This window comes from Carcharhinus amblyrhynchos, chromosome 7 (assembly GCF_965287045.1).
Source record: "Carcharhinus amblyrhynchos chromosome 7, sCarAmb.v2.hapA, whole genome shotgun sequence".
In the NCBI taxonomy this organism is placed as follows: domain Eukaryota; kingdom Metazoa; phylum Chordata; class Chondrichthyes; order Carcharhiniformes; family Carcharhinidae; genus Carcharhinus; species Carcharhinus amblyrhynchos.
In genome coordinates, this window is record NC_137330.1 from 4,663,915 (window position 1) to 4,688,400 (window position 24,486).

Here is a 24,486-nt window from a genome sequence, read left to right on the forward strand (position 1 = left end):
GCTGATCTGCTAGCACCTCAAATCTGCATCCCGTAACCCCCAATAACCTCTTACTCCCTTGCGCACCCCATGAATCAATCTAGCTCTGCATTCAAAATATTCAAAGGTTTTGCTTGACCTACATTTTGGGGACAAGAGCTCCTGAGACTCGTGACACAAATTTCTCCTCATCTGCGTCTGAAATGAATTTCAGACGCAGATTACGTTTTAAACAGTGACTCCCTAGTTCCAAAATCTTCAACAAGAGGAGACATCCACTCCACAGACACTCTCTCAAGAACCAGCCAGGATCATATATGTTTCAATCAAGTTACCTCTTACTGTTTTAACTCCAATAGATACAAGCCGTGCTTAAGGAGTCATGAGAGTCCCTTTCAGAGTCTCAGGTTGGAATTCATTTTCTGGATGTAACAGGAATGAGTGACTTTGACACGTATTGTTATAAGTATCACTTTTATTGAATACTGAATAACAATTATAATGATAATGGTAACATCACAATAAAAATTGATCATATGTGTATAGCAATATACAAGAAAGAGAGTCTTAAAGTTTTGCAGAACTGAAATAGGCCCTTCAGCCCATCACTTCTGTGCAAGCACCTATCTATTGTAATCCCAATTTCGTGCACTTGGTGTGTAGCCTTGTATGCTGGCATTTGAAGTGCTCACATATAAACTTCCCCAATATTGTGAGGGTTCACACGTATACCACCCTTTCAGGCAGTGAAACCCAGATACCCAGCACCTTCTGGGTGAAAAAACCTTTCCTCAAATCTGCTTTAAATCTATGCCCCCTGATAATTGACCCTTCCATGAAGGGAAATAGGGGATATTCCTAACTACTCTATGTCCTTTATAATTTTGTACACCTCGATAAGGTCACCCCTCAGCCTGCTCTGCAATAAGAAAACAACAGCAGTCTAACCAGCCTCTCTTCATAGCTGAATGCCCCAGCCCAGGCAATATCCCAGTGAATGTCCCCTGCACTCTTTCTAGTGCACTCACATCCTTCCTATAGTGTGGTGACCAGAACTACACACAATTCCCTAGCTGTGACCTGATGAGCTTCTTGTATTGCTCCAGCATAACCTGCCAAATCGACAATAACATTCAATTTAGGCCGTAGCATGACAATTCCTCCAAGGATGGTCGACCCATAACCCTTCGCATCAGTATATAAATTATTAAATGATGATTGTGTAACCCCAATAGGTGCCCACTACAGTCAGTCACTCCATTTCTGACCCTTCCTTCCCTGGTCTGTGACTGACTATTCCACCGTGGCTGCAGCGCTGACAAGAAGTAATGGCTCTTTATTCTGGATTCCTGGCTCTGTTTTAGTCTCTTAAATCCACAAATATTTTTCCCCCAAAACAAATCACAGCTCTTATCAGATTTTCGCATAGGATATGATGTTCTTGAGGATTTCGTATCATGTACCACATTCAGATGTTATATACATTGACTAAACATCGCTTTCTGAAGTTTCACATGAGAACAGCAGACAGGATTACACTGTGACTTGGTCTGCTGTCCTAGATTCACATAATGCCATAGCACAGCACTTCTGATAAACAAAATATAACTTAAATTAGTGTTCTAAGCTTGTCAAAATGGGGAACCACAACTTAATCTAAACAACTATTGTGCAGAACAATGCAAAGAGAAAACAAGAACTAGAAAAAAAGTTCACTGCTGCTTATTATTAATTAAAGCACAATCAAGCTGAATTCCATCAGTTTCTAATAGGTGGAAAACTACAAAATTACTTTCAATATTAAGAATCAAAACAAAGCAGAAATAAAATGCAAAATTCAGAAGAGTAAACATTAGTGGCTGCACTCATCAGTCCTAGATTAGCCTGGCAATGTTTCCTCATAAAACAACCCATCCATTTCTGATACTGGCCTGGTTAAACCTTCTCTGAACTGTTTCCAACTTAGAAATGAGAAGACAAATACTCACTGGTACCCTGTATAACTAAAGCAGATCTCGCCACTTTTGTAATCAATTCTCCTCAAAATAAGCACTAACATTTGATTAGCTTTCCAGATTACTTGCTGCATCTATATAGTAGTCATTTATGATTCATGCACCAGCACATTCAGATCCCCAGTCCAATGCTGGCAGCCCCACATCATTCAATCTGTCACCAAATGCACAGGGCGTCAGAGATACAGCAACCCCGAGTCTGGCATGGGAATTTTGAAGAAATGTTGCAGAAGTGTCTAAAGTGACAAAGTGTCTGTAAGTGACAACATTGCCTCTTTATTCATTAAACTTCATTGTAAAATGCAACAAAGGTATAGGAGTCAAACTAGTTAACTTCAGCAGTTTATTTCAACGTATTTAGTGTGTTGCTCTGCAGTGCAGAGGTGCTCACACTATGGTTTGTTAGGGAGTTCCAGAGGTTCTTCTGTGCACCATTAACAAGATTCTGTGGAAGCAAGTGGCATACGACGTGGTGGGGGAACAGAATTCTGACAAAGATGGTGGACTACATGCGGCAATTGAGTTAGACACAGAATTTAAACTCCTATCCTGAACCCTAACCACACTTCTGGCTGTTACTCTAATCAGTTTGCAGTGGTATTTGCAGAATTAAGGAGGATGGGTTAGTGATAGAATTTAACAATCTTCTTTGGACGCTTTTCCTGAAACATTTCTTCACAATTCCCATGTCAGACACGGGGTTGCTGTGTCTCTGACCCCTGTGTATCTTATCCATGGTGACAGAATGAATGATGTGAAGATGCTGACATTGGACTGGAGTAAGGACAGTAAGATGTCTCACAACACCAGGTTAAAGTCCAACAGGTTTATTTGGTAGCACAAGCTTTCTGAGTCATTTCTTCTTCAGGTGAGCGAGGAGCGTATTCACAAATAGGGCATATATAGACACAAACTCAATTTACAAGATAATGGTTGAAATGCAAGTCTTTACGGTTAATCAAGTCTTAAAGGAAGAGACAATGTGAGTGGAGAGACCGTTAAGCACAGGTTAAAGAGATGTGTGTTGTCTCCAGCCAGGACAGTTAGTGTGATTTTGCAAGCCCAGATAAGTTGTGGGAGTTACAGATAGTGTAACATGAACCCATGATCCCGGTTGAGGGCATCCTCATGTGCGGAACTTGGCTATCAATTTCTGCTCAGCCATTCTGTGTTGTCGTGTGTCATGAAGGCCGCCTTGGAAAACGCTTACCCAAAGATCAGAGGCTGAAAGTCTTTGACGACAGAAGTGTTCCTCGACAGGAAGCAAACTGTCCTGCCTGGTGATTGTCAAACAGTGTTCATTCATCTGTCGTCGTAACATCTGCATGGTCTTTCCAATGTAACATACCTCGAAGCATCCTCTCCTGCAGCGTATCAGGCAGACAACGTTGGACTGAATGACATAATTCTCCCAGGAAACATCAGCCAGATTTTTGTTAATCTGGTATATATTTATGACCATATGTCTGATTCTGCCTTCAGATTAAAATGCTTCAGAAGGTCTCATGAAAATAATTGGCTCCCAGGTATTCCCATGTCTTTGAGGAGAAATATATGACAATAAATGATCGCTGAACATTGGATCATGGCACTGGGGATGAAGCTGGTGATGTTGAACTTTATTAGATCTGTAATGAATGGTAGGTCTGTCAATGTTACACACTGTACACACAGACAATCACTGGGCACAGATCATTATCCGGAACCCATACTGATTAATCATAGTAAAAAAAAACTGGATCACTTGGCACTAACCACTATGGGGAACCCATACTGCTCGATCACAACAAAAAGTGGATCACTGATTACAGATGATTATCAGGCATACAGACTGATTGATTTCACTAACTAGAAGATCACTGGTTGCCGATCACTGCCATAAATCCAGACTGATTGATCACACTAACTTGTGGATCACTGGATATAGATCACTAGATATAGATCACTATCAGGAACCCAGACTGATTAATAACACTGACACATACCACTGTGTTTAATTCATCCATGATCGAATGTCTGGTTTATATGGAGTTGATGTCAGTGCCTTGACGATTTGAAGTGTTGTCTTCTCACCCCGCTGTTCACATTAACTACTCCATGTTACTCTGCTGTTCAGTAGCTAAGCATGTCTGGAACCCTGCTTCCAGTGCAGCTTAAGTATGCATTTCAGCATGTTAGCATTTCATATATAACAAATCACATCTAAACACGCACACCAACATCCCACTATCACGCACCACCTTCTACTGTCAGGTGACCTGAGCAAAATATAAAATCGGTTGTCAATCTGAAGATCATTGCTTACTCCCTCTGCCCATTCAAAATGCCTCAGGTAGTGACAAGAAAATCAAATGCAGTTTTCTTAAAAGTTCATCGGCAAGGATAGAAACATCTCCAGGAGAAAGCAAGGAAGTGACTAATCTCATCTACAAATACTTAAATTTCACCGCAATGTGCATGGATATCAGATTGATTTTTGCCATTAAATCATATGCAGGGATAGTTATTCCAATTCCTATTTGGTGATTTGATTTTCTCTATCTTTTTTTCTGAATGGAGCATCCCATTATTTCCGGTTCTATCTCACTCATCACCTCGGGAGTAATCTAAACATCCAAATTAATATTCTTACAATATCATAGTTCAGGTGAGAGACAGAAGTACTCACAGTCATTGAAACATAGGAAATAGTGTCAGGAGTAGCCTATTCGACCCTTTGAGCTTGCTCTGTCATTGAACTCGATCATGTTGATCCTCTGTCTCAACAACATACTCTCATATTTTCCCCATGCCCCTGCACACCTTCTGAAAAATCTGTTTCCTTCATAACTATATTCAGCAAGTTGGCCTCCACAGCCTTTTGTGATAGAAAATTTTTCAGCTTCACAACCCTTTGAGTGAAGAAGCATCTCTTCAGCTCTACCCTAAAAGGCATCCCCCGTATCTCGAGACTGTGACCACTTTTTTTAGGCCTCCTAGACAGAGGAAACATCCTCTCTACATCCTTTCTGCCCAGCGTTGCCAAGGATTCAGGCAAAATCCCTCTCAAATCTACTTCAACAGAGTGGCGACTGTGTCTAAACAAGGGAGAAATGCCACCCCCCCCACAATCCCCCAAAACACCCTGTTCATCTCAACTTTCAAACAGTCAGAATTTCAAGGGAAGAACAAATTTGAACATTTAAAAGGCACTCAAACTCTCCTTGAAGATCAGTGACTGTAATGAATGTGGGGAGTTGGCTACCAGTCATTCTGAACCTGTTCATCAAGCTGAATCTCGTTCTGAGCCCTAACGCCTTTTCAACGATGACGAGATGAAAGAGCATGAAGTAAATCTCACCTTGCAGATTGTTCTGTCCCAAATACTCAAAGATCTGTTGTGATTCAGCTGTTCAGTCACATGAAGAACCATGACAGAAACTCAATACCTTGAATAGATGCCCTCCAACAAAGCAGCAGATCATGAAGGTGTGGCAGCAAATGCAATATTATGTATGCTTAAGACGTTTGGCTGTAACTTCATCCTTGTTGGGCATTTTTCTGCCTGTGAAGGAATGCATGGCCTTTGCAAGCTCAGCTGATGGGGGCTCCTTGACCCACTCAAGTGTGACAGGAAGCTGTGAGACAGAGTAAAGTAGAAATTGGGAAGTATCACTCTTGATAATCAGTGAAACTTTTCAAACACTGATTTGTAGATTTTGCACCAAAATCAATTTAGGATTAAAGTAAAAGTCCATCATTTGATGGGAATAAATTCCTGTTGAAAGTTCTTGAGTGAAGGGTAAAGATCACACATGGTGCTTCAGAAACTGCAACACAGACATTAGTAACATAGCCACAACGCTAAACTCCAGGCAATTAGAGGATTGCTAACAGCAGCAAATATTATCAGACTATCAATCCTGAATGGGAATGCACATCAGCAAAAACAGCAAAATCCAACATTGACACTCACTTAGGCCATTGTTTATATGTCCCTCGCTAGAGTGAGTGTGCAGTTCACGAGAGATAAGGAGGAATTTCTTCTCTCTGAGGGGAGTGAATCTGTGGAATTCTTTGCCACAGACAGCTCTGGAGGCTGGGTTGTTAACGATGTTCAAGGCAGATTTTTACTCAGTAAGGGAATCTCGGGATAAGTTTGGAAAGTTGAGTTGGGGATTATCCCATTAGATCAATCATGATCGAATTGAATGATGGAGCAGACTGATGGGCTGAATGGTCTTTCTCAGCTCCTTTCTCCTGCGGCCTCAGAGGGTATCAGGACTCAGCGAAAGCTGTTCCACACCCACAGTGGGTGAACAGTCTTCTTGAGGATGAGTGCGTTGGTGTAACTGCAAGCTGCCGGACTGAGTGAATCCTTTCCCACACAATGAGCAGGTGAACGGTCTCTCCCCAGTGTGAGTGCGTTGGTGCATCAGCAGGTTGGCCGATTGAGTGAAAGCCTTCCCACACACCAAGCAGGTAAAGGGCCTCTCGCCAGTGTGAACGCGCTGGTGAGCGGTGAGGGTAGAGGACTGCCTGAAACTCTTCCCACAGTAAGTGCAGCTGAACGGCTTCTCCTTCGTGTGGATGCGCTGGTGGGACAGAAGGTTGGATGAGTGAGTGAATCCCTTCCCACATACAGAGCAGCTGAAGGGTCTCTCCCCAGTGTGAACCCGCTGGTGGGCACCTAGGGCAGTTGAATGCTTGAACCTCTTCCCACAAGAGGAGCAGATGAAGGGTTTCTCCTCGGTGTGAATTCTCTGGTGTGACTGGAGGCCGGATGAATAAGTGAATCCCTTCCCACACACAGAGCAGGTGAATGGCCTCTCCCCAGTGTGAATGCGCTGGTGAGCGATAAGGGTGGATGACTGTCTGAAACTCTTCCCACAGGCCTTGCAGCTGAATGGTTTCTCCTCGGTGTGAATTCTCTGGTGTGACTGGAGACCTGATGCCCCAGTGAATCCCTTCCCACACACAGAACAGGTGAACGGCCTCTCCCCAGTGTGAACCCGCTGGTGCGCAATGAGGGTGGACGCCTGCTTAAAGCTCTTCCCACAGGACGTGCAGCTGTATGGCCTCTCCTCACTGTGGGTCTGGCGGTGTTTCAGCAGGTCAGAGGATCCTGTGAAGCCCTTCCCACACACGGAGCAGATGAATGGCCTCTCCGCAGAGTGAACCCGTTGGTGTCCGCTGAGGTTGGCCGAACAACTGAACCTCTTCCCACAGGTAGAGCAACAGAACGGTCTCTCCTCAGTGTGAATGCGTTGGTGCAACATAAGGTTGGCAGACTGAGTGAACGCCTTGTCACACACCGAGCAAGTGAACGGCCTCTCGCCTGTGTGATTACGTCGATGGTATTCCAGCAGATATCGATGATTGAATCCTTTACCACAATCATCACATTTCCATGGCCTCTCGCCAGTGTGAATGCGTCGATGGTATTCTAGGCGGGAGTGGCAACTGAATTCTTTACCACAGTGCTCACATTTCCACGGATTCTCCATAGCACTGATGTCCTTGTGTGTTTTCAATCAATTGAAACCTTAACCACACACACAACTGGGTATACTTTCTCCCCACGCGATGATGTAATGAGGCCTTGCAACTGGTTAAAAACTTGTCCACAATCAATGTACTGGACAGTTCGCGTTCAGGTCCGTGTACGTGCCTCAATGCTTTTCCAGTCACGATGGTGATAGAAATCTTTTCTCAAAGAGAACAATCTGTCCATTTCAAAGGCAAATGAATCGACGTGTTAGATCTTGAGATGAAGTTTGGTTTGAGATTCCAGATTGGTAAATCCTCACCTTCAACACACAGGAAAATGGGTTTACATTGTAAGTACAGGGAAGAAATTCAGAAAACATAACTCTCATTAGTATGGATATTTTATCCCTTATTTCCAAAAAACTGCAAATCTCTCCACACTCACTTTCCCCCCTTACACTGAATTCCAAACACATCACACAATTTCCAACATTACTTTATGCTACTCCCAATTTTCTCCCTCTCTCTGCTCTGGCTAGGATTGCCAACTCTGATTGGGTCTATTCCTGGAGGGTTCATTACATGATCCGCTGTTTCCAAATACTACTGCCCCTGCCGCCGAATCACTCCTCACCCATCTATTTGGTGGCTCGCCTTCCCACAGTGATTCAGAAAGTGCACAAGTTTTTAAAATCAGTCGTTTGGCAGATACACAAGTGTCAAACAGATCCATCCCAGCTCCAATATTTTCATGTCTAATTAACTATAGAGGCGGGTAGAATTTTGTCTTTTAAAAAGTATTTGTACAGTTATATGTATAAGGTAGGTATAGAGAGATATGGGTGTGGCAGGATAGAATTTTAACATGCTGAATGATCTTCAATCAAGCAAACCTGATTATTTGTTTAATTTTTTTTCACCATGCTGGGATTTCTTGTAAGAAGTCTCACAACACCAGGTTAAAGTCAAACGGGTTCATTTGGTAGCAAACACCACTAGCTTTCAGGGCTCCAAAAGTCCAAAAGCTAGTAGCGCTTGCTACCAAATAAACCTGTTGGACTTTAACCTGATGTTGTGAGACTTCTTACTGTGTTTACCCCAGTCTAATACCAGCATCTCCACATCGGGATTTTTTTGTGGCCAACGAAACTTGTCAAAGGACAGAAAGTGTCAGACTTTTGGAGCCAGTGTTCCTTATCTAGGCATTGGAATGTAAACAGTATGCATGTAAGGGGTGTCGGTATGATGGGGTCTGGAGTGATACAATTACTCTGGCCATATTTGATTGGCCTAACCAAATGGGGTTTCTGACCAATTCATTGGCTGGTTACCAAGGTACTTTTGGAGTTTTAACTTTGCTAACGCAAAAGAGTTTGTTCAGAAAGGCAGTGTGAAGAACCCAGGAAACAAGCTCAGGAGGCAAGACAACATCTGGAAGAACAGGACCATGAACTGATTCCATGTGGCAACAAAATCCGGGCCAGGTTTTAACTGCAAGTAGAAATCAACCATAAATTAAGTCATAGAACAGATAGTGAGTGTTTGCTTTATGCATTGCAAGTTTTTACTGTTGTTTCAGTAGCTGCAGAATAATGGAAATTATGTTTAAGTATTTAATGTCGACTTTGTGTTTTTATTCGCTTCAGAGTTTAAAACACACAGGTTTGAACAACATGGACCAAGTGAGAGCAACTGGGACTAATTTAGTGGTAAAACTGGGCAGCATGTTCAAGTTGTGCCAAAAGGCCTGTTTTCATATTGTGAAGACCAAAGCATTCAAGGACATTTTTTTTTAAAAAAAGACACAATCTTCCTTAATGCCTCAATGGCTTTTGTATCTGGCCATATGCTGGATACGATACAAAGATAGCTGGAGGAACAGGTGGTATCGAGGAAGCAGGGAGATTGCAGAAGGACGTGGACAAGTTAAGAGAGTGAGCAAAGTGGTAGATAGAACACATTGTGTCTTTATTATTCTTACCAAAGTGCCTCACCTCACAATTTCCCACCGACAATTTTTTAAACGGAGAGATGATTCAGAAATCGGAAACAGAAAGGGACTTGGCAATCCTAGTTCAGCTACTAGTCCGACCAAAGTGCATGTACTTCTGAGGTTTCACAACACTCTGGTCAGGCCACACTTGAAATACTGTGAGCAATTTTAGGTTCTGTAACTAAGGAAGGATGTGGAAAGGCTACAGAGGAGGTGCACAGTAATGATCTCGGGAATGACACGCTTGACATACGAGAAGCGTTTGAGAATGCTGGGTCTGTACTTGATGGAGTTTACAAGGATGAGGAGGGATGTCGTTGAAACTTCAGAATACTAAAAGGTTTGGATGGACTGGACGTATGAAAGAAATTTCCATGTGTGGAAGCGAGATGGCAGAGCTTCAGAGTAAAAGGACAACCTTTTAGAATGGAGATGAGAAATTTCTTCAGCCAGATCACTGAGAGTTTTTAAGACAGAAATAGGTTCTTGATTAGTAAGGAGATCAAAGGTAATGGGGGAAGAATGGCAGAATGGGTTTGAGAAGCCATAATAGAATGGAGGAGCAGACTTGCTAGGCCAAGTGGCTTAATTTTGCTCCTGTATCTTATGGTCTTATGGAGATGAGTTTATGCCCTAGTCACTCCAAACTTCCTAGAGAAGGTTTAAATTAACCCAAGCTTACTGCCACATAAGAACCTTACCAAATATCTGCTACTTACCTTCCAACTCACTGGCCTATAAGGCTAAATGCACCATGCCCTATGTCCAGCAGCCAGAGGAAATGGGCAAGGTATTAAATGAGTACCTTGCGTCAGTATTCACCAAAGAGAAGGACTTGCTGGATAATGAGTCTGGGAAAGGGTATGTAGATAGTTTGAGTCGTGGCAAGATCAAAAAGTAGTACTGGGGTTCTTGAGAAACATCAAGGTAGACAAATCTTCATGGCCTGTTGGGATACATCCCAGAATACTGACAGAGGAAGTTGCTGGGGCCTTGAGAGAAATCTTTGTATCTTCATTAGCTATAGGGGAGGTCATGATGTGGAGATGCCGGCGTTAGACTGGGGTAAGCACAGTAAGGAGTCTCATTGCACCAGATTAAAATCCAACAGGTTTATTTGGTAGCACAACTCACAAGCTTTCAGGGTGCAGCTCCTTCATCAGGTGAGTGATCTAGTACAAATAAGGAATAAATGACAGAACCCTTAAGAGAATTGCAAAGGGATCTGGGTGTACAGGTATATAGGTCACTGAAAGTAGCAATGCAGGTAGAAAAGGTAGTCAAGAAGGCATACTGCATGCTTGCCTTCATCGGCCAGGGTATTGAGTTTAAAAATTGGCAAATGAAGTGGCAGTTTTATAGAACCTCAGTTAGGCCACATTTTCGAATAGTGTTCATTTCGCCACACTACCAGAACGATATGGAGGCTTTGGAGAGGATACAGGAAAGATTTACCAGGATGTCACCTGGTATGGAGGGCATTAGCTATGAGAGGTTGGAGAAACTTAGTTTGTTCTCACTGGAATGACAGAGGATATAAGTCTACAAGATTATGAAAGACATAGATAATCAGAAGCTTTTTTCCTTGGTGGAAGAGTCAATTACTGCGGGGCACAGGTTTGGGGTGCAAGGGGCAAGTTGTAAAGGAGATGTATGAGGCAGATTTGTTACACAGAGGGTGGTGGGTGCCTGCAACTTGTTGCCGGGGGAGGTAGTGGATACAGTAGTGTTTTTGAAGGGGCGTCTTGACAAATACATGAATAGGATGGGAATAGTGGGATATGATCCCTCGAAGGATAGAGCGTTTTAGATAATTCAGGCAGCATGGTCGGTGTAGGCTTAGAGGGCTGAAAGGCCTGTTCCTTTGCTGGAAGTTTCTTTGTTCGTGATCTTTTGAATGGGGGGGGGGGTGTCGCACGCGCATGTGCTGGGGGGGGGTCACACACGCAAGCGCTGGGGGGGGGATCGCACACGTGTGTATGTGTGCTGGGATTTTGTGTAGTTATGGGATGTGTGTGTGCACGTGTTTATGTGTGCGTGTGTGTGTGTCTGCACGCTGGGTGTGGGCACGCGTGCACTGGGGGTATGTGTGCTGTGGGGGCGTTGTGTGCTGTGGAGGGTGGTGTGTGCTGGGGGGTGGTGTGTGTGCTGGGGGGTGGTGTGTGTGTTATTGCTTAGGATGAGGGGGGGTGTGTGTGCTGGGGGGGTATATGTGTGTGTGCTGGGGGGTGGTGTGTGTGTTATTGCTTAGGATGAGGGGGGGGGTGTGTGCTGGGGGGTGGTGTGTGTGTTATTGCTTAGGATGAGGGTGGTGTGTGTGCTGGGGGGGTATATGTGTGTGTGCTGGGGGGTGGTGTGTGTGTTATTGCTTAGGATGAGGGGGGTGTGTATGTGCTTGCGGGGGGGAGGTGTGTGCTGGAGGAGGGGTGTGCTGGGTGGGCGGTGGTGCGTGTGCGTGCTTAGGGTGAGGGGGTGTGTGTGTGTGTGTGTGTGCTAGGGCGGGGGGGTGGTGGTGGAAGCAGGATTTGCGTCTTTCCCAATGCCCCGGGAATCCCTTCCTTACCGGGGCTCCGCAGCGGCCGCTTCCTCCCAGGACTCTCTCTCGGACTCTGTAAACGTCCGCTAGCGCCAGCGCTCATTCAGTCACTGCGCATGCTCCCATTCTGGGGCGGCCCTGCGATTGCGCGCTGCCGCCCTGTTTTGCGGATAGAGGGCATCCCCAGGCGCGACGACCGCCGGGTAAAAACTCCACCATTGCCCATCCCAAATCCTGTTCCTTCTTGTATTTGTTCTCCGCTCTACAGTGGGAATATAATTAAATGAAACATTGTCTGTATTTCATTCTCGGGATTTGGGTCTCTATAGCTAGGTCAGCGTTCGTTGCATATCCTTACTAATCTCTTGAAAATAATGTGATGAACTGTTTTCTTGAACCATTGCAGTACCTGTGGTTTTTGAAGTTTATTTATTTGTATTACAAGTAAGTTTACATCAATACTGCAATGAACTTGTCAAGAAAATCCCCTCCTTGCCAAACTCTGGAGCTTGTCTGTATACCATGAAGGAGAATTTAGCATGGCCAATGCATGTATTTCAGACTGTGGGAAGAAATCAGAGGACCTGGTGGAAACCCACGCGGACACGGAGAGAACGTGCCGAATCCACACAAATAGTGCCCCAAGCTAGGAATGAAACCCACGTCCCAGGTGTTGTGATACAACACTGCTGACCACTGTGCCACCATATCGCCCGTTGTAAGTCCACCCACAATGCTGCTAAGGAGGAAGTTCCAGCATTTTAATCCAGTGACATTGAAAGGATGGCTGTTGTATTCCCCATTCAAGGTGATGGGTGACTTTGAGCAGATTTTCCATCTGCTGCCCTTGTTCTTCTACATGGTAGTGGTCTTGGGTTTGGATGTGTTGTGAAAAGAGGCATGGAGAGTTCTTGTGGTACATCTTGTAGTTCTTTTTGGTAGAGTTCTTGTGGTACATCTTGTAGTTCTTCTTTTTGGTAGAGTTCTTGTGGTACATCTTGTAATTGGTTCACATGGCTTAGAAAAGAACAAAATACTGATAATACTGGTGCTGTGATGGAAATGACACTCAGCAAGTAACCTTGCATTCCTTGATCATAGAGGTGCTTTGCTGACAATGACACTGAGAAAGTCACCAAGCTTACTTCCAAATTTGCATGCAGTGATCATACTGCTGGTGTGATGGCGACGTTAGTGGACTATGAACCACATGTCTGCACTCAAATGTTCTTCCACTGATGATAGTCTTGCTGTGATGGAAATGACACTCAACTGTTAACCACCAGCCTTGATTTCTCTGATCATAGTGGGCTAAAAACAGAACGCCCATGTAAATCTTGCTTTGCATGACCTCAATGGTGCTGCAATGGTGATCATACTGAGCTGGTATCAAAAAGGCCCATAATCAACCTTTCTTTACCTCATGATATAAATGTTGTGATGGAGATGTTCCTTACTTTGTAATCAGTGGCCCACATTAAATTTGCTTTCCCTTATCATGATAGTGCCAAGATGTTAATGTTGTTGATTTATTGATGTCATCATTGAAATTAGAAAATCCACAGTGAAGTTTTATGAAGACAGTCTGAATCATAACCTTTGCATCTTGAATTTGGCTCGGATAAGCCTGATCAGTTCCACTTCAAGTGAGGTTCAAAAGGCCACTCAGGATCTTTTATCAAACAAAGTTTATTTAAGAACATAGTTAACATGTATGGAAAGAAAATTAGCACAACTTCCAAGAACTACAAGCAAAAAAACCCCACAACAATATATAGCTTTTAATGAATATATAAGAGTTGTCCCAATCAAACCAGCCTCCATAAACAATTATTGAAACTGGTTCAAGGCTCATGTGATAGTGGGATTGAGGTCTTTAGTTAAATTCTGCAGTCAAATGTTCCTGACACTCAGAACAATTTGCAGACAAGACAATTCCCCAAAACACCAGAGACTCAGGTCCAGTCCCCAGCAACAGCAGGTGTTCAGTCTTCAGGAAAACAAGATCTTATTTTCAGCTAATCAATGTAATTTTGAAACCAACAGGGAGGGAGGGAAAGCACTTCTTTTTAGCTTGCTGTTCCTTCTAAAACTAAAAACGGAAACCTGCAGCTCCAAATTTAAACTGAAAACAAAATCCTTGACACCTAACCTACCCACAGTTTCATTTTTCTCCTCAAACAATGACCTAAGTCTGTGAGCATGAATTAAAAAAAACCTCTTAAAGATACATTAACATCACAGTAACCCAATGCCAATATTCAAACTTGCATTCCTTTATCAAAGCAATGCTGCTATGGCAACATTACTGGGATGGTAACCAAAGACTTACGTTCAAGATTACTTCCTCTCATCATAGTGGTGTTATGATGGCAATGTTACTGAGCTAATATCAAAAAAAACTTACAACCAACTTTGCTTTACCTAATTGAAGCAATGTTGTATTAGAGATGCTACTGACCTAATAAGCAAAGGCCTAAATTCAGCTTTGCTTCCGCTGATTATCTAAGCACTGTGAGGGTGATGTTACTTAGCTAAGGACCAAAGGCTAACATTTCACCTTGCTGCCCTGGAACATTATGTTGCAATGATGATGCTGAGGTCGATGTGTAAGTGATAAAAGTCCTACATTCAAAAAGGTCTGCATCCTTCTGGTCAAATTTTGGAAGTGCTTGTATGAATTTAAACATTTTGCCGTCATGGTTATGTATACAATTTCCTGTCTCCACCTGCTTTGATCTGCCTGTTCCCAGTGGTCACATTTGCAATTGAACTTCTATCTTCTCTTACACTCTCTGCCATTACTAAAATTTGTATTCCCAATACCTTGTAAAAAGGTGTCTGTTTTTTCTTTCCTTCTATTTTTCATTTCCTGCATTTTAGTATGGTGCAGTGGCACAATAGTTTGCACTATTATCAGAGCACCAAGGATGGGGTTCAATTCCTGACTCGGGTCACAGTCTGCACATTGTCCCACTGTCTGCATAAAGTTTCGGACAGTAAAATGCTTGAGTCTCCCTCTTTCAATGTTTGCCTCACCAACATTTTCCCTCATTAGTGAAATGGGTGGGAAGAGAGAGATAGGAAGGAGAGATTTATGGAAAACAGAAGAGAATAGTATTGTGGCAGCATGATGGCACAGTATTTATCACTGCTGCCTTACAGCACCAGGGACCCAGGTTCAATTCCAGTTTTGGGTCACTGTCTTTGTTGAGTTTGCACGTTCTCCCCATGCCTGTGTGCGTTCCCTCCGGGTGTTCTGGTTTCTTCTCACAGCCCAAAGTGCGGATTGAGTTGATTGGTAATGCTGAATTGACCCTAGTGTCAGGGGATTAGTAGAGTGAATATGTCGGGATACGGGAATAGGGCCTGGGTGGATAGAGGTTGGTGCAGATTCGAGAGCCAAATGGCCTCCTTCTGCATGGTAGGGATTCTATAGGTTCTATGAAGTAACTGTTATTTGTCTGTCTCTGTGTGACAGATGAAGCATGGATAGGGAAGCCAGATAAGGGGATCATCAATGTTGTGTCAGTCCCCAGCCACTAGTCTCTGGTAAAAAAATATTAAGTGAATTCTGAGCTGGGCTTGTGCAGGAGATGAAGAAATCTCAGTTTCACTAGAAGCAACAATGTTGTCATTTATTGTTTATTTCTCCTCAGACCCATCATTGCAATGTTCAAGTTGAGTGCATTGTAGAATATTAACCTTAAAGCTCTCTACCACACATCACATTCACCCATTCCTCCCCACCGCTCCCCCCCCCCCCCCCACTCCCTCGGGAGCTCAAGGGATTAAAATCACTGAATGCAATACCATTCCCTGTTAATTTAGTACAGCACAGAGAAACTGTTCTGATTATTTCGGCTGAAGTCAAAACAGCTGAAGATGCATTTATATTTCTGCAGAAATTTGGAACTTAAAAAAAATGTTTTGAATTGACAAATATATTCAAATGAATTAACCCATTGTGCTCCACACAAAATGCATCATGTATATGTTGCTTTACAGATAAGTGGAACTGGAGCAAAATTCACATTAGCTCCAATAACATGAGGAATGCATTTATAGACTTTCACTAATTCAGCAATGTCCAATCCGATCCGAAAACTAGTGAATTGGTTGGGGCGCAGCCATGCACTGAAGAGTAGCAACAGACCGAATGGATGGAGACATTTGCGTATTCACAAACCTTAAATAACTCTTCAGAACAACAACATTATGGGGACTTCCAGATTTAACTTACCCATTTTGAATGTACTGTCATAATAATGGAACTTACTGCACTACCATAGGGATCCCACAACATGGGGATCATAAGCGACTTAGGGCCTAGCACTCTAAAGGCAATCAACCTGACGTATTCAATCTTTCGAATGTACACTGTTGGCTTTTAAAGTAACTGGACCAATGACACTGTTTGGGGAGGTGATTCAACACACAGAGCAAACCCTCATACATGATTCTAAACATGGGAAAATTGAAAACGGTTTCAGACACTGAAAGGGCCCAATTGGAAATCCTGCTTCTCCTAATAAATGTGCAGATTAATATAGCTTGAGATGAGTAGAAATAACTCAGGAAATACCTGACCATTGAGGGAATGGGCCTTGTATGTAATTGTAATAATTTTACCGAGGTTATTTTCCCAGTTCGAGAAACAACATCGGGGATGCTTGACCATTGAAAGAACGAACGCTGTTTTTAATTATAGTCGTCTTACCGACACCCGTCTTCCGTCATAAATCACTCCCTATTTACACTGTGATCAAAATGTGTTCGGTGGCCACAGAGTGTAGGTTAGCCCTGAATCTTTCGGCAGACAGCGTGAGTGAAGTCAGCTGGTTTTACACCCGCTGCTACTCCTTCCCTTTTGGGCATGCCTCCACTTGGACTAATCGGGGAGCTTGTATTCTAGGAGATGACCAGAAGATTTGTTAACGGTCCCCCGTGACCAGCATGACAGTGACGGACAAGTGTGAGGTGAGGAAATGAATACGTCTAGAAAGGAGTAATTAAAGAAGGCCAAAGTAAACTTTTTTTTTGTCAATGGATTATGGCAGATTGAAAGGTGAGCCATGTATAGGATGGGCGATGTTTGAACAAGATGGGATAAAATTAATCTCAAAATCTATTTATTGGATTGCAATGCCCACTTTGATGATTAAAAAAGGGATTTAAAAAAAACACACACAGAGTGTGTTGGTGTATGAGTCACGTTTCCTTTGAAGAAGGGAGTCAATAACATTTATTGAAATCTTACAGCCCAATAACACTCTTGTTTTGAATTTGGACAATTCTGAAATTTGAAAATTGCGCTGAGAGCAAATTACATTTACATATGATATAAATTAGTACAAAGAAAAAACCATCGAGACAACACGTTATTGTCTAAAATCAATTTGCAATATTTATTTCTGTTTAGTGTTATTTCTGTTTAGAATATATTACTCAATTGCAATATTTATCAAGGACACGTGACTGCGATAGGATAATGAGTGGCTGCATCAAATTAGATAGAGTTAACTGAGGATAGAAGATGGAGACTGGAAATCAAAGCAACAAAGGTGATAATGGATGAAATTCAATGAAATATTTGAATCTGTTATTGATATATATTCTAGCATAAAGAAAGAACAGAAAACACTCGTAACTCGGCAGTTTTCACTTTTGTTATTTATATCCTTGACCATGTTTTAAGGTGAAAGAAAATAATGCTCTGGCTGCCACGTGAGGTATATCAATAACTAATATAGAGATAAGTAATAACTTTGTGATATTTTGATAAGGTCATGAAAATTAAGAACATGTAGCACGGCATGATAAGCTAAATGTGAAGTATCCAATATGCAGAGAAATCAAAGTGTTCAACGTACTTGCTGTAATTGCGTTGAAGAGCAGATCTCAGACTTGCAGACTAATTGACAAACAACATGGCATGAAATGGTTAATGGTGCCAATAAGGTGCAACCACAGTGCTAAATAAAGAAAAGAGTAATGCATACAACAAAACAAAGACTGGTTTTAAAACAATTGATTTGGAAGTAAACATGCCAATGCTTATCAAAATACACAAAATTAAAGTGAAATGATAAATAATTGTGGCTTGGAACAATCAAGGGCATAGTGGCAAGTCAATCTGGTGAGGATACAAGATTGATACAGATGAATGGAGAGTTGGAGAATATTTTGAGACTAAATCTGGTGTTATTTTGAAATGATATGGCATGAGATGCTCTAAGACTGTCAGGAAGAAAAAAAAATCTATCTGTGGTGACACGATCCAAAGATCACATTCAACTTAAAACAGAGCATGTAATATAATGGAATGTAACTTGGTGCACAAATCCCCAGTCAATGGCTAGGGAACACAAAGAAGTTCAGTAATAATCAAAAGACAAGGAGAACCTCAACTTTCAACAATGATACATTTTATACATGGCTCACAAGTTGAAATTGCATTCAATCCACAAATGAATTTATGAATATGATGAACAACATAGCAAAGGTCAAATTTTGTATTTTACAAATTATAGTAGCATAACTAATCGGTTTAGGAGTTACAGTGATACTGGTGAAGCTGGTCTAGTATGAAATCTTATAGAAGAAAACACAATGCTATTAATTTGACAGATAGCAGTTCAGCTATTATGAGGGACATTACGTGCCCAGGTAATCTTAGTCTTAAGTTAGGGTAAGCAAAGAGGGAAAGAAAAAATAGCAGTGACATTCAAACAGACTGTCCAATAGAGCTAATGATAAGGATCTTATTTAATATCAATTAAATTAGGTTTTGGGCGACATGCTCAATATATCAATTATAGGCACATGAACACCAGGCAATGGAAAATAACAAAACCTGCTTCTAAGCAAGAAGTAAATGAAATTAAAATAAGATAGTTAGTTTCAAACATAAGTCATATCTTAGAAAGTCAGCTGGGGGAACTGTGGGTCCCTGAGTTGCAAACAGGGGACTGTGGGAAATGATATCAATAGCTAACCATTATCCTGGAAAAATAAATTCGAAATCAATCATGCCCACTGGCTAATTACAAAATAACCTTGCCTCATTTAGGCCTATTTGAATGCAATCAATCATTACTAGTATCAAAGTCAATTGGTAGCCATTGCTGTTGAGTGTGAGAGGAACAAGGGGAGACAAATTTTCAAGTGCTCATTTGGTCAGTTTTTGGAAAGCCAGAAGACAACGCAGGACACTGAAGGACTCAAAATAATTGAAAGCAATAGAGTATCCTTGGGAATCAAGTACAACGTGATTCCCTGGCAAACAGTGGTGAGGATGCTTCAGTTCATTTCCCACGCTTACCAAAGGACACTACAAACAATCTGAAAAAGGAACATTGGGCGAGAACTCTAAGAGCCATGAACCATAATAATAGGATATTTGCGTTGTGTAAAGATGCAGGCATCTTTCGTTTAGAATCAATCATTATAATCAGATGAGTATATACAGGCTATAACTCATTAACTATATTCACCTGATAGAAATGAAGTTATCAGATCAAGGAGTACTAATTGGATATCAATCACTTGAGAATGAATGAATACTTGCGTTTGATATATGCGACTTACTTTTAAGATAAACAAACATATAACTATGCATGCCATGTATCACTGACCAAATCTGTATGCCACCTGATGGAGGCAGACTTGCTTGCAAGAGCATGAGTAAAAGGCCAATCTAGTGACACAGAGGCAAAGTTGTTGCCACTGCAGCTTCATAGCTCCAAGGACCCAAGTTCAATTCCGGCTTCGTTTGTGCATTGTTTCCTGTTTGTGTGGGTTTCCCCCAGATGCTTCGGTTTCCTCCCAGAGTCCAAAGATGAGTAGGTTAAGTGGATCATCCATACTGAATTGCTCTTTAGTGTGCCATGATGTGTATATTAGGGAGATTAGGCATGGTAAATGTGTGGTATCATGGGGATAGGGTAGTAGAGGGCCTGGGTAATATATTCCATCAGATAGTCACTGCAGACTCAATAGGCTAAATGGCTTCCTTCTGCATTGCAGAGATTTTATGATTCCAAAGCTCTAAATGTCTTGATTGACTACTGAGAGTCTGAGGTATATGCTTCACTGATAGCGACATATTTGAATGTGGGTTGACGGGAGAATGAGAGGAGTTTAAAGCTTTTTGATGGTGGACTACAGAAAAAAAACATGCTCAACCGCACTTTAATGTTTCACTCCGTCTGTATAGAAAGTAAAGAGTTAACATAGTTGCAAGCCAACTCAGAAATATATATGCTGTGGGAATCTAAGGCAGTTGTGTTTTGAACGAATTTGGCACCATATGAATAATCACTACGATAACAAGCTGATAGTGATCTTCGTGTATTGTGTCCAAACCTGTGTTTGGAACAAATCTCACGTACAATTATTTGCGCCACACAAATGATTCTACCACATTTGTGGTGGGTAATTCAATTCGAGTAAGTTGGACTTCTCCTTGGACCTGGATCTTGAATGTTTCTCATGGTGACTTTTTTCATTGCCGCTGATTTTTAAGAGAACAAAATTTGCTAATCTGACCACCACCCGAGGCATATGAAACGTAAGTGGAGAGAAGAGCAAAGCCTTCAAGATATTTGGATAAAATCACCAGAGAGGCAAGAATGTGTTGGCATGATATTGAGATATGGCAGAAGTGTGCAGATGAGTTACGCATGAAGCAACTAATTTGCAGGAAACACTCCATAATCACTCATTCAAAGGTCTGAACGTGCTTGCAATGAAACGTTGATACTCAGATCTCAGCATACTACTTCAAAAACAACATGACATAAAATGGTTAATGGACCAGTGGAGTCAAAAAAGCCATTAGATGATTGAGGCACTTAAACATACTACATAATTAAATCGATTTCAGAACAAGTGGGAGAGAATTAAACATACCAGTGCCTGGGACCAAGTGATAACATTAAAGTAGAAGGATAAATAATATGGATTGAAACTAATCAAGGGCGTGGTAGCAAGTAAATCTAATGAGAAATATCCATAAAATATTGATGGAAGAGCATGGAAGGTAGGATGCCCGAGGCAGTGGGAAGTGTACGCAGAGTCAATGAATGGGTAGTATAGTTGTCAGCTCTGCTACCTCACAGCACCAAGGACCCGGTTTGAATCCTGGCTTGGGTCACTTTCTGTGCAGAGTCTGCACATTCAGCCTGTGCCTGTGTGAGTTTCCTCCGGATGTTCCAGTTTCTTTCCACAGTCCAAAGGACATTTTGGTTAAGTGCATTGGCCATGGTAGGTTCTCCCTCAGTAAAACTAAACAGGCGTCAGAGTGTGGCAACTAGGGAATGTTCACAGTAATTCCATTGCAGTATTAATGTAAATCTACTTGTGACACTAATGAATAAACTTTAAAGTGGATGGGAGCCTGTCTTGTAGGATGGACTGGGGTACCTTCAAGACCCTTTGGACTTTCCCTGTGGTCTTTGTCAGAGCAGGGGCCATACCAAGCTCTGATACATCCAGAAAGGAAGCTTTCTATATTGCAAAAAATGGTAAGAGTCATAGTGGAAATGCCGAATTTCCTTAGCCTTCGCAGAAAGTAGGAGGTTGGTGACCATCCTTATCCACAAGATCAGCGTAGAGGGTTCAGGGCTGATTGTTGATGATCTGACAACCAGGAAACTTGAAGGTCTCAATAATTTCTGCTTTATCACCATTGATGTAGACAGATTCGTGTCCTCTGTTACGTTCCCTCAAGTCAATGATTATCTCTTTCATTTCAATGACACTGGGAAAGAATGATAGAATCTCTACACTACAGAGGAAGGCCAGTCGGCCCACCGAGTCTGCACCAAACATAATCCCACCCAGGCCCAATTCCCACAACTCTCATTTACCTTGCTAATCCCTGATACTATTGTCAAATTAGAATGGCCATTCAACCTAATCCACAAATCTTTGGACTGTGTGAGAAATCCAGAGCACCTGGACGAAATCCAACAGACAAGGGAGAATGTGCAAACTCCACTCAGACAGTGACCAGAGGTTAGAATTGAACCTGGGTCCCTGGCACTGTAAGGCAGCAGTGCTAATCACTGTGCCACCATGCCGCCATGATGCACCTTTTTACCATATTCTCCATATTTTACCTTAACTTAGTCACATTATTGGTTAAGAGGCGACACATTACAATACTGCCATGTGCAAACTTGAAAATGGAGCTACTTAATTATGTATCTCACGTTTGCAATAAAATGTACATTGCAAAATGACGGCGCTAAATTCATCCTAATTTCCTCGATAATCTCATTAATAGAGTCCACGGAATTTTGACCATATTTATCAGCTGTTCTCGAAACCTCCTCTGTGTCGCTGTATAAATGCACGGATTTTGCAGACAACTTAAAAACTTCAGGATAGTTCCAGTTTCAGTAGCGATATATGCAGGTTTTGTGCGGTCTCCTCGATAATAAGCAATGTTTGTTATCCTGCTGGCTGCAAAGCTCACGGCAGCTGTCAGCCACAGCACTATAAACATAGCTGATATAGAGAAGAGTAAAATGATGGATTTCCTTCTGCCCTCCATCTCTGTATCGTGGTGATCTTCACCTCTCTGAACCTGCAATCTCCGGCGGGCTTTATTGGCCATGAAAATACGACAGACGGTTAAAGAATTAAATAAAAGAATGAGAGTAAAAGGAAGCCAAACGACCCAGGCGCTGTGAAACCAGACGAAGGCTGTGCCCAGTGGTGAAGTGAAAAATCTGACACTAGGCTGGCACCCCCAATGCACCCTGTTAATTATTTGCTGATTTTCATATGCGAACAGAAAGATAATATCCTTGAAAAAGCTATAAACAGAGAAAGCTGTTATAACTATTACTGCATTTCTCTGGGTGCAATATCTTGTCTTAATACTCCGACAACAGAGAGCAACAAAACGGTCAAATGTGAAGGAGACGGTGAACCAAACCGACAAGTCGAAGGTGACAGCAGTTATATATATAATGAACTTGCAGACCGATGTGAGACTTAGCAATGAATGTGGAAAATAATAGCTGAAAATCTGATAGATAAGTACATTGAGGATCATGACCAGTAGATCTGCTGTTGCCATGCTCACCATATAGACAGTAATGCACTTTGAAAGGCCGCAGTTTCCTCGAGAAAGGATCACAATTGTTAACAGGTTCACTGTAAGGAGATAGGTAATGTTGCAGTGTCAGTTGCAAATAAATATAAAGGTATGAGCATATGTCACTCTATTCTTTTTCAGATGAATTATCAATACAGAACTCTGTGAGAAAATGAATAACATTGGAGCCTTAATCGGGAAATCAATTTAACATTTCACAAATGGCTGCAACAGGATGATAGTCTATCAGATAATGTGATGGAACCCTTTCACTGGAGACTCAGAGAACATTGAAACAAAAATAAAGATCATGGATTAATGGGAATGAGAAAAGTGTGAACACCTGACTCAACAGTTTGTTTCGTTAAGTAGCAAATCTGTCATGTCGGCACCAGCAGAACATGGTATTTTATTTGCCATGCAGTTTGATGGTGAAACTAGTTAACAGTGATCAACAATGAAGAAATTGCAATGGCTTACCGAGGACACCAACAGCTGAGAGAATTGGGTAATAAATCTCTCGAACTAGGAGAATAACTGGTCGCTTCATTTCTTTTTCGAGCCAGACAAGATATATCAGACTGAAACACTGGTGTGAGAAAATGGAAGGGAGCTTACATTTATACTCACATCACTTCTCCAGGGAGTTAATCAGATTTAAGCATTATTGGCACCTGTTGCAATCATTAACACATATGTGTTGTGGATCACGTTGGGAAGCTCAGTTGCTACTGGCACGATGTCGCAATGGTTAGCACTGCTGCCTCACAGCGCCAGGAACCTAGGTTCAATCCCTAGCTTGGGTCACGGTCTGTGTGGAGTTTGCACATTCTCCCCGTGTCCGCGTGGGTTTCCTCCAGGTGCCCCGGTTTCTTCCCACAGTCCAAAGATGTGCAGGTTGGTTGCAATGGCCATGTTGAATTCTCCCTCAGTATACATGAATGGCGCCAGTTAGTGACGACTAGGGGATGTTCACAGTAACTTTATTACAATGTTATTGTAAGCTTACTTATGACTTAATAATAAACGTTACTCTTCTCTTTCCTGTGACAATTTGGGTTTTTAAATTCCTGTTGCTGTCAGGAGTTTACCTTCAATTATGGCAGGAGGTTCAACTCCATTTCCATCAGATTGATGAGCAGAAATTGCTGTCACTATGTATGTATGTATATTTGCACCTTCTTTGAGTGTTTTGAAAGCTTTGTGGGGTGATAGTCAATCTTGCTAGGCAGCAATATGAATGTGCCTTTCAAATAGTGCCCCACTCCAGCTTTATTCCCTACTGCCCACAACACCTCGTAAAATAAACACACTCTAGGAAGCTGTCTTCCTTTTTGTGGTCTGATGCATCAGTTTAAGAGAAAAGGTTGACATGGAAATTAGA

General features: G+C 42.0%; 2 protein-coding genes across 4 annotated transcripts; both read right to left on the minus strand.

Moving 5' to 3' along the window:
• Positions 1-493: 493 nt before the first annotated feature.
• LOC145344732 (uncharacterized) lies at positions 494-12,088 on the minus strand. Of its 3 annotated transcripts, none has more exons than XR_013886969.1 (3): positions 12,020-12,088; positions 5,335-7,783; positions 494-3,622 (listed from the first exon to the last, which is right to left on the minus strand). XR_013886969.1 is itself a non-coding variant. In XM_080191839.1 (2 exons), the coding sequence occupies exon 2, from the start codon at positions 7,478-7,480 to the stop codon at positions 6,242-6,244; it is 1,239 nt and encodes a 412-aa protein (XP_080047965.1). In that variant the 5' UTR covers positions 7,481-7,783; positions 12,020-12,088; the 3' UTR covers positions 5,099-6,241. The 3 variants fall into 3 exon arrangements, 1 of the variants encoding a protein (XP_080047965.1); XR_013886970.1 differs by having other exon boundaries at positions 5,335-7,737; positions 12,020-12,082; XM_080191839.1 differs by lacking the exon at positions 494-3,622 and having other exon boundaries at positions 5,099-7,783.
• Positions 12,089-22,250: 10,162 nt separating this feature from the next.
• Positions 22,251-23,652, minus strand: LOC145345334 (putative G-protein coupled receptor 139). The gene is made up of 2 exons (XM_080193149.1): positions 23,583-23,652; positions 22,251-23,161 (listed from the first exon to the last, which is right to left on the minus strand). Exons 1-2 carry the CDS (start codon positions 23,650-23,652, stop codon positions 22,251-22,253), a joined length of 981 nt encoding a protein of 326 aa, XP_080049275.1.
• Positions 23,653-24,486: the final 834 nt, after the last annotated feature.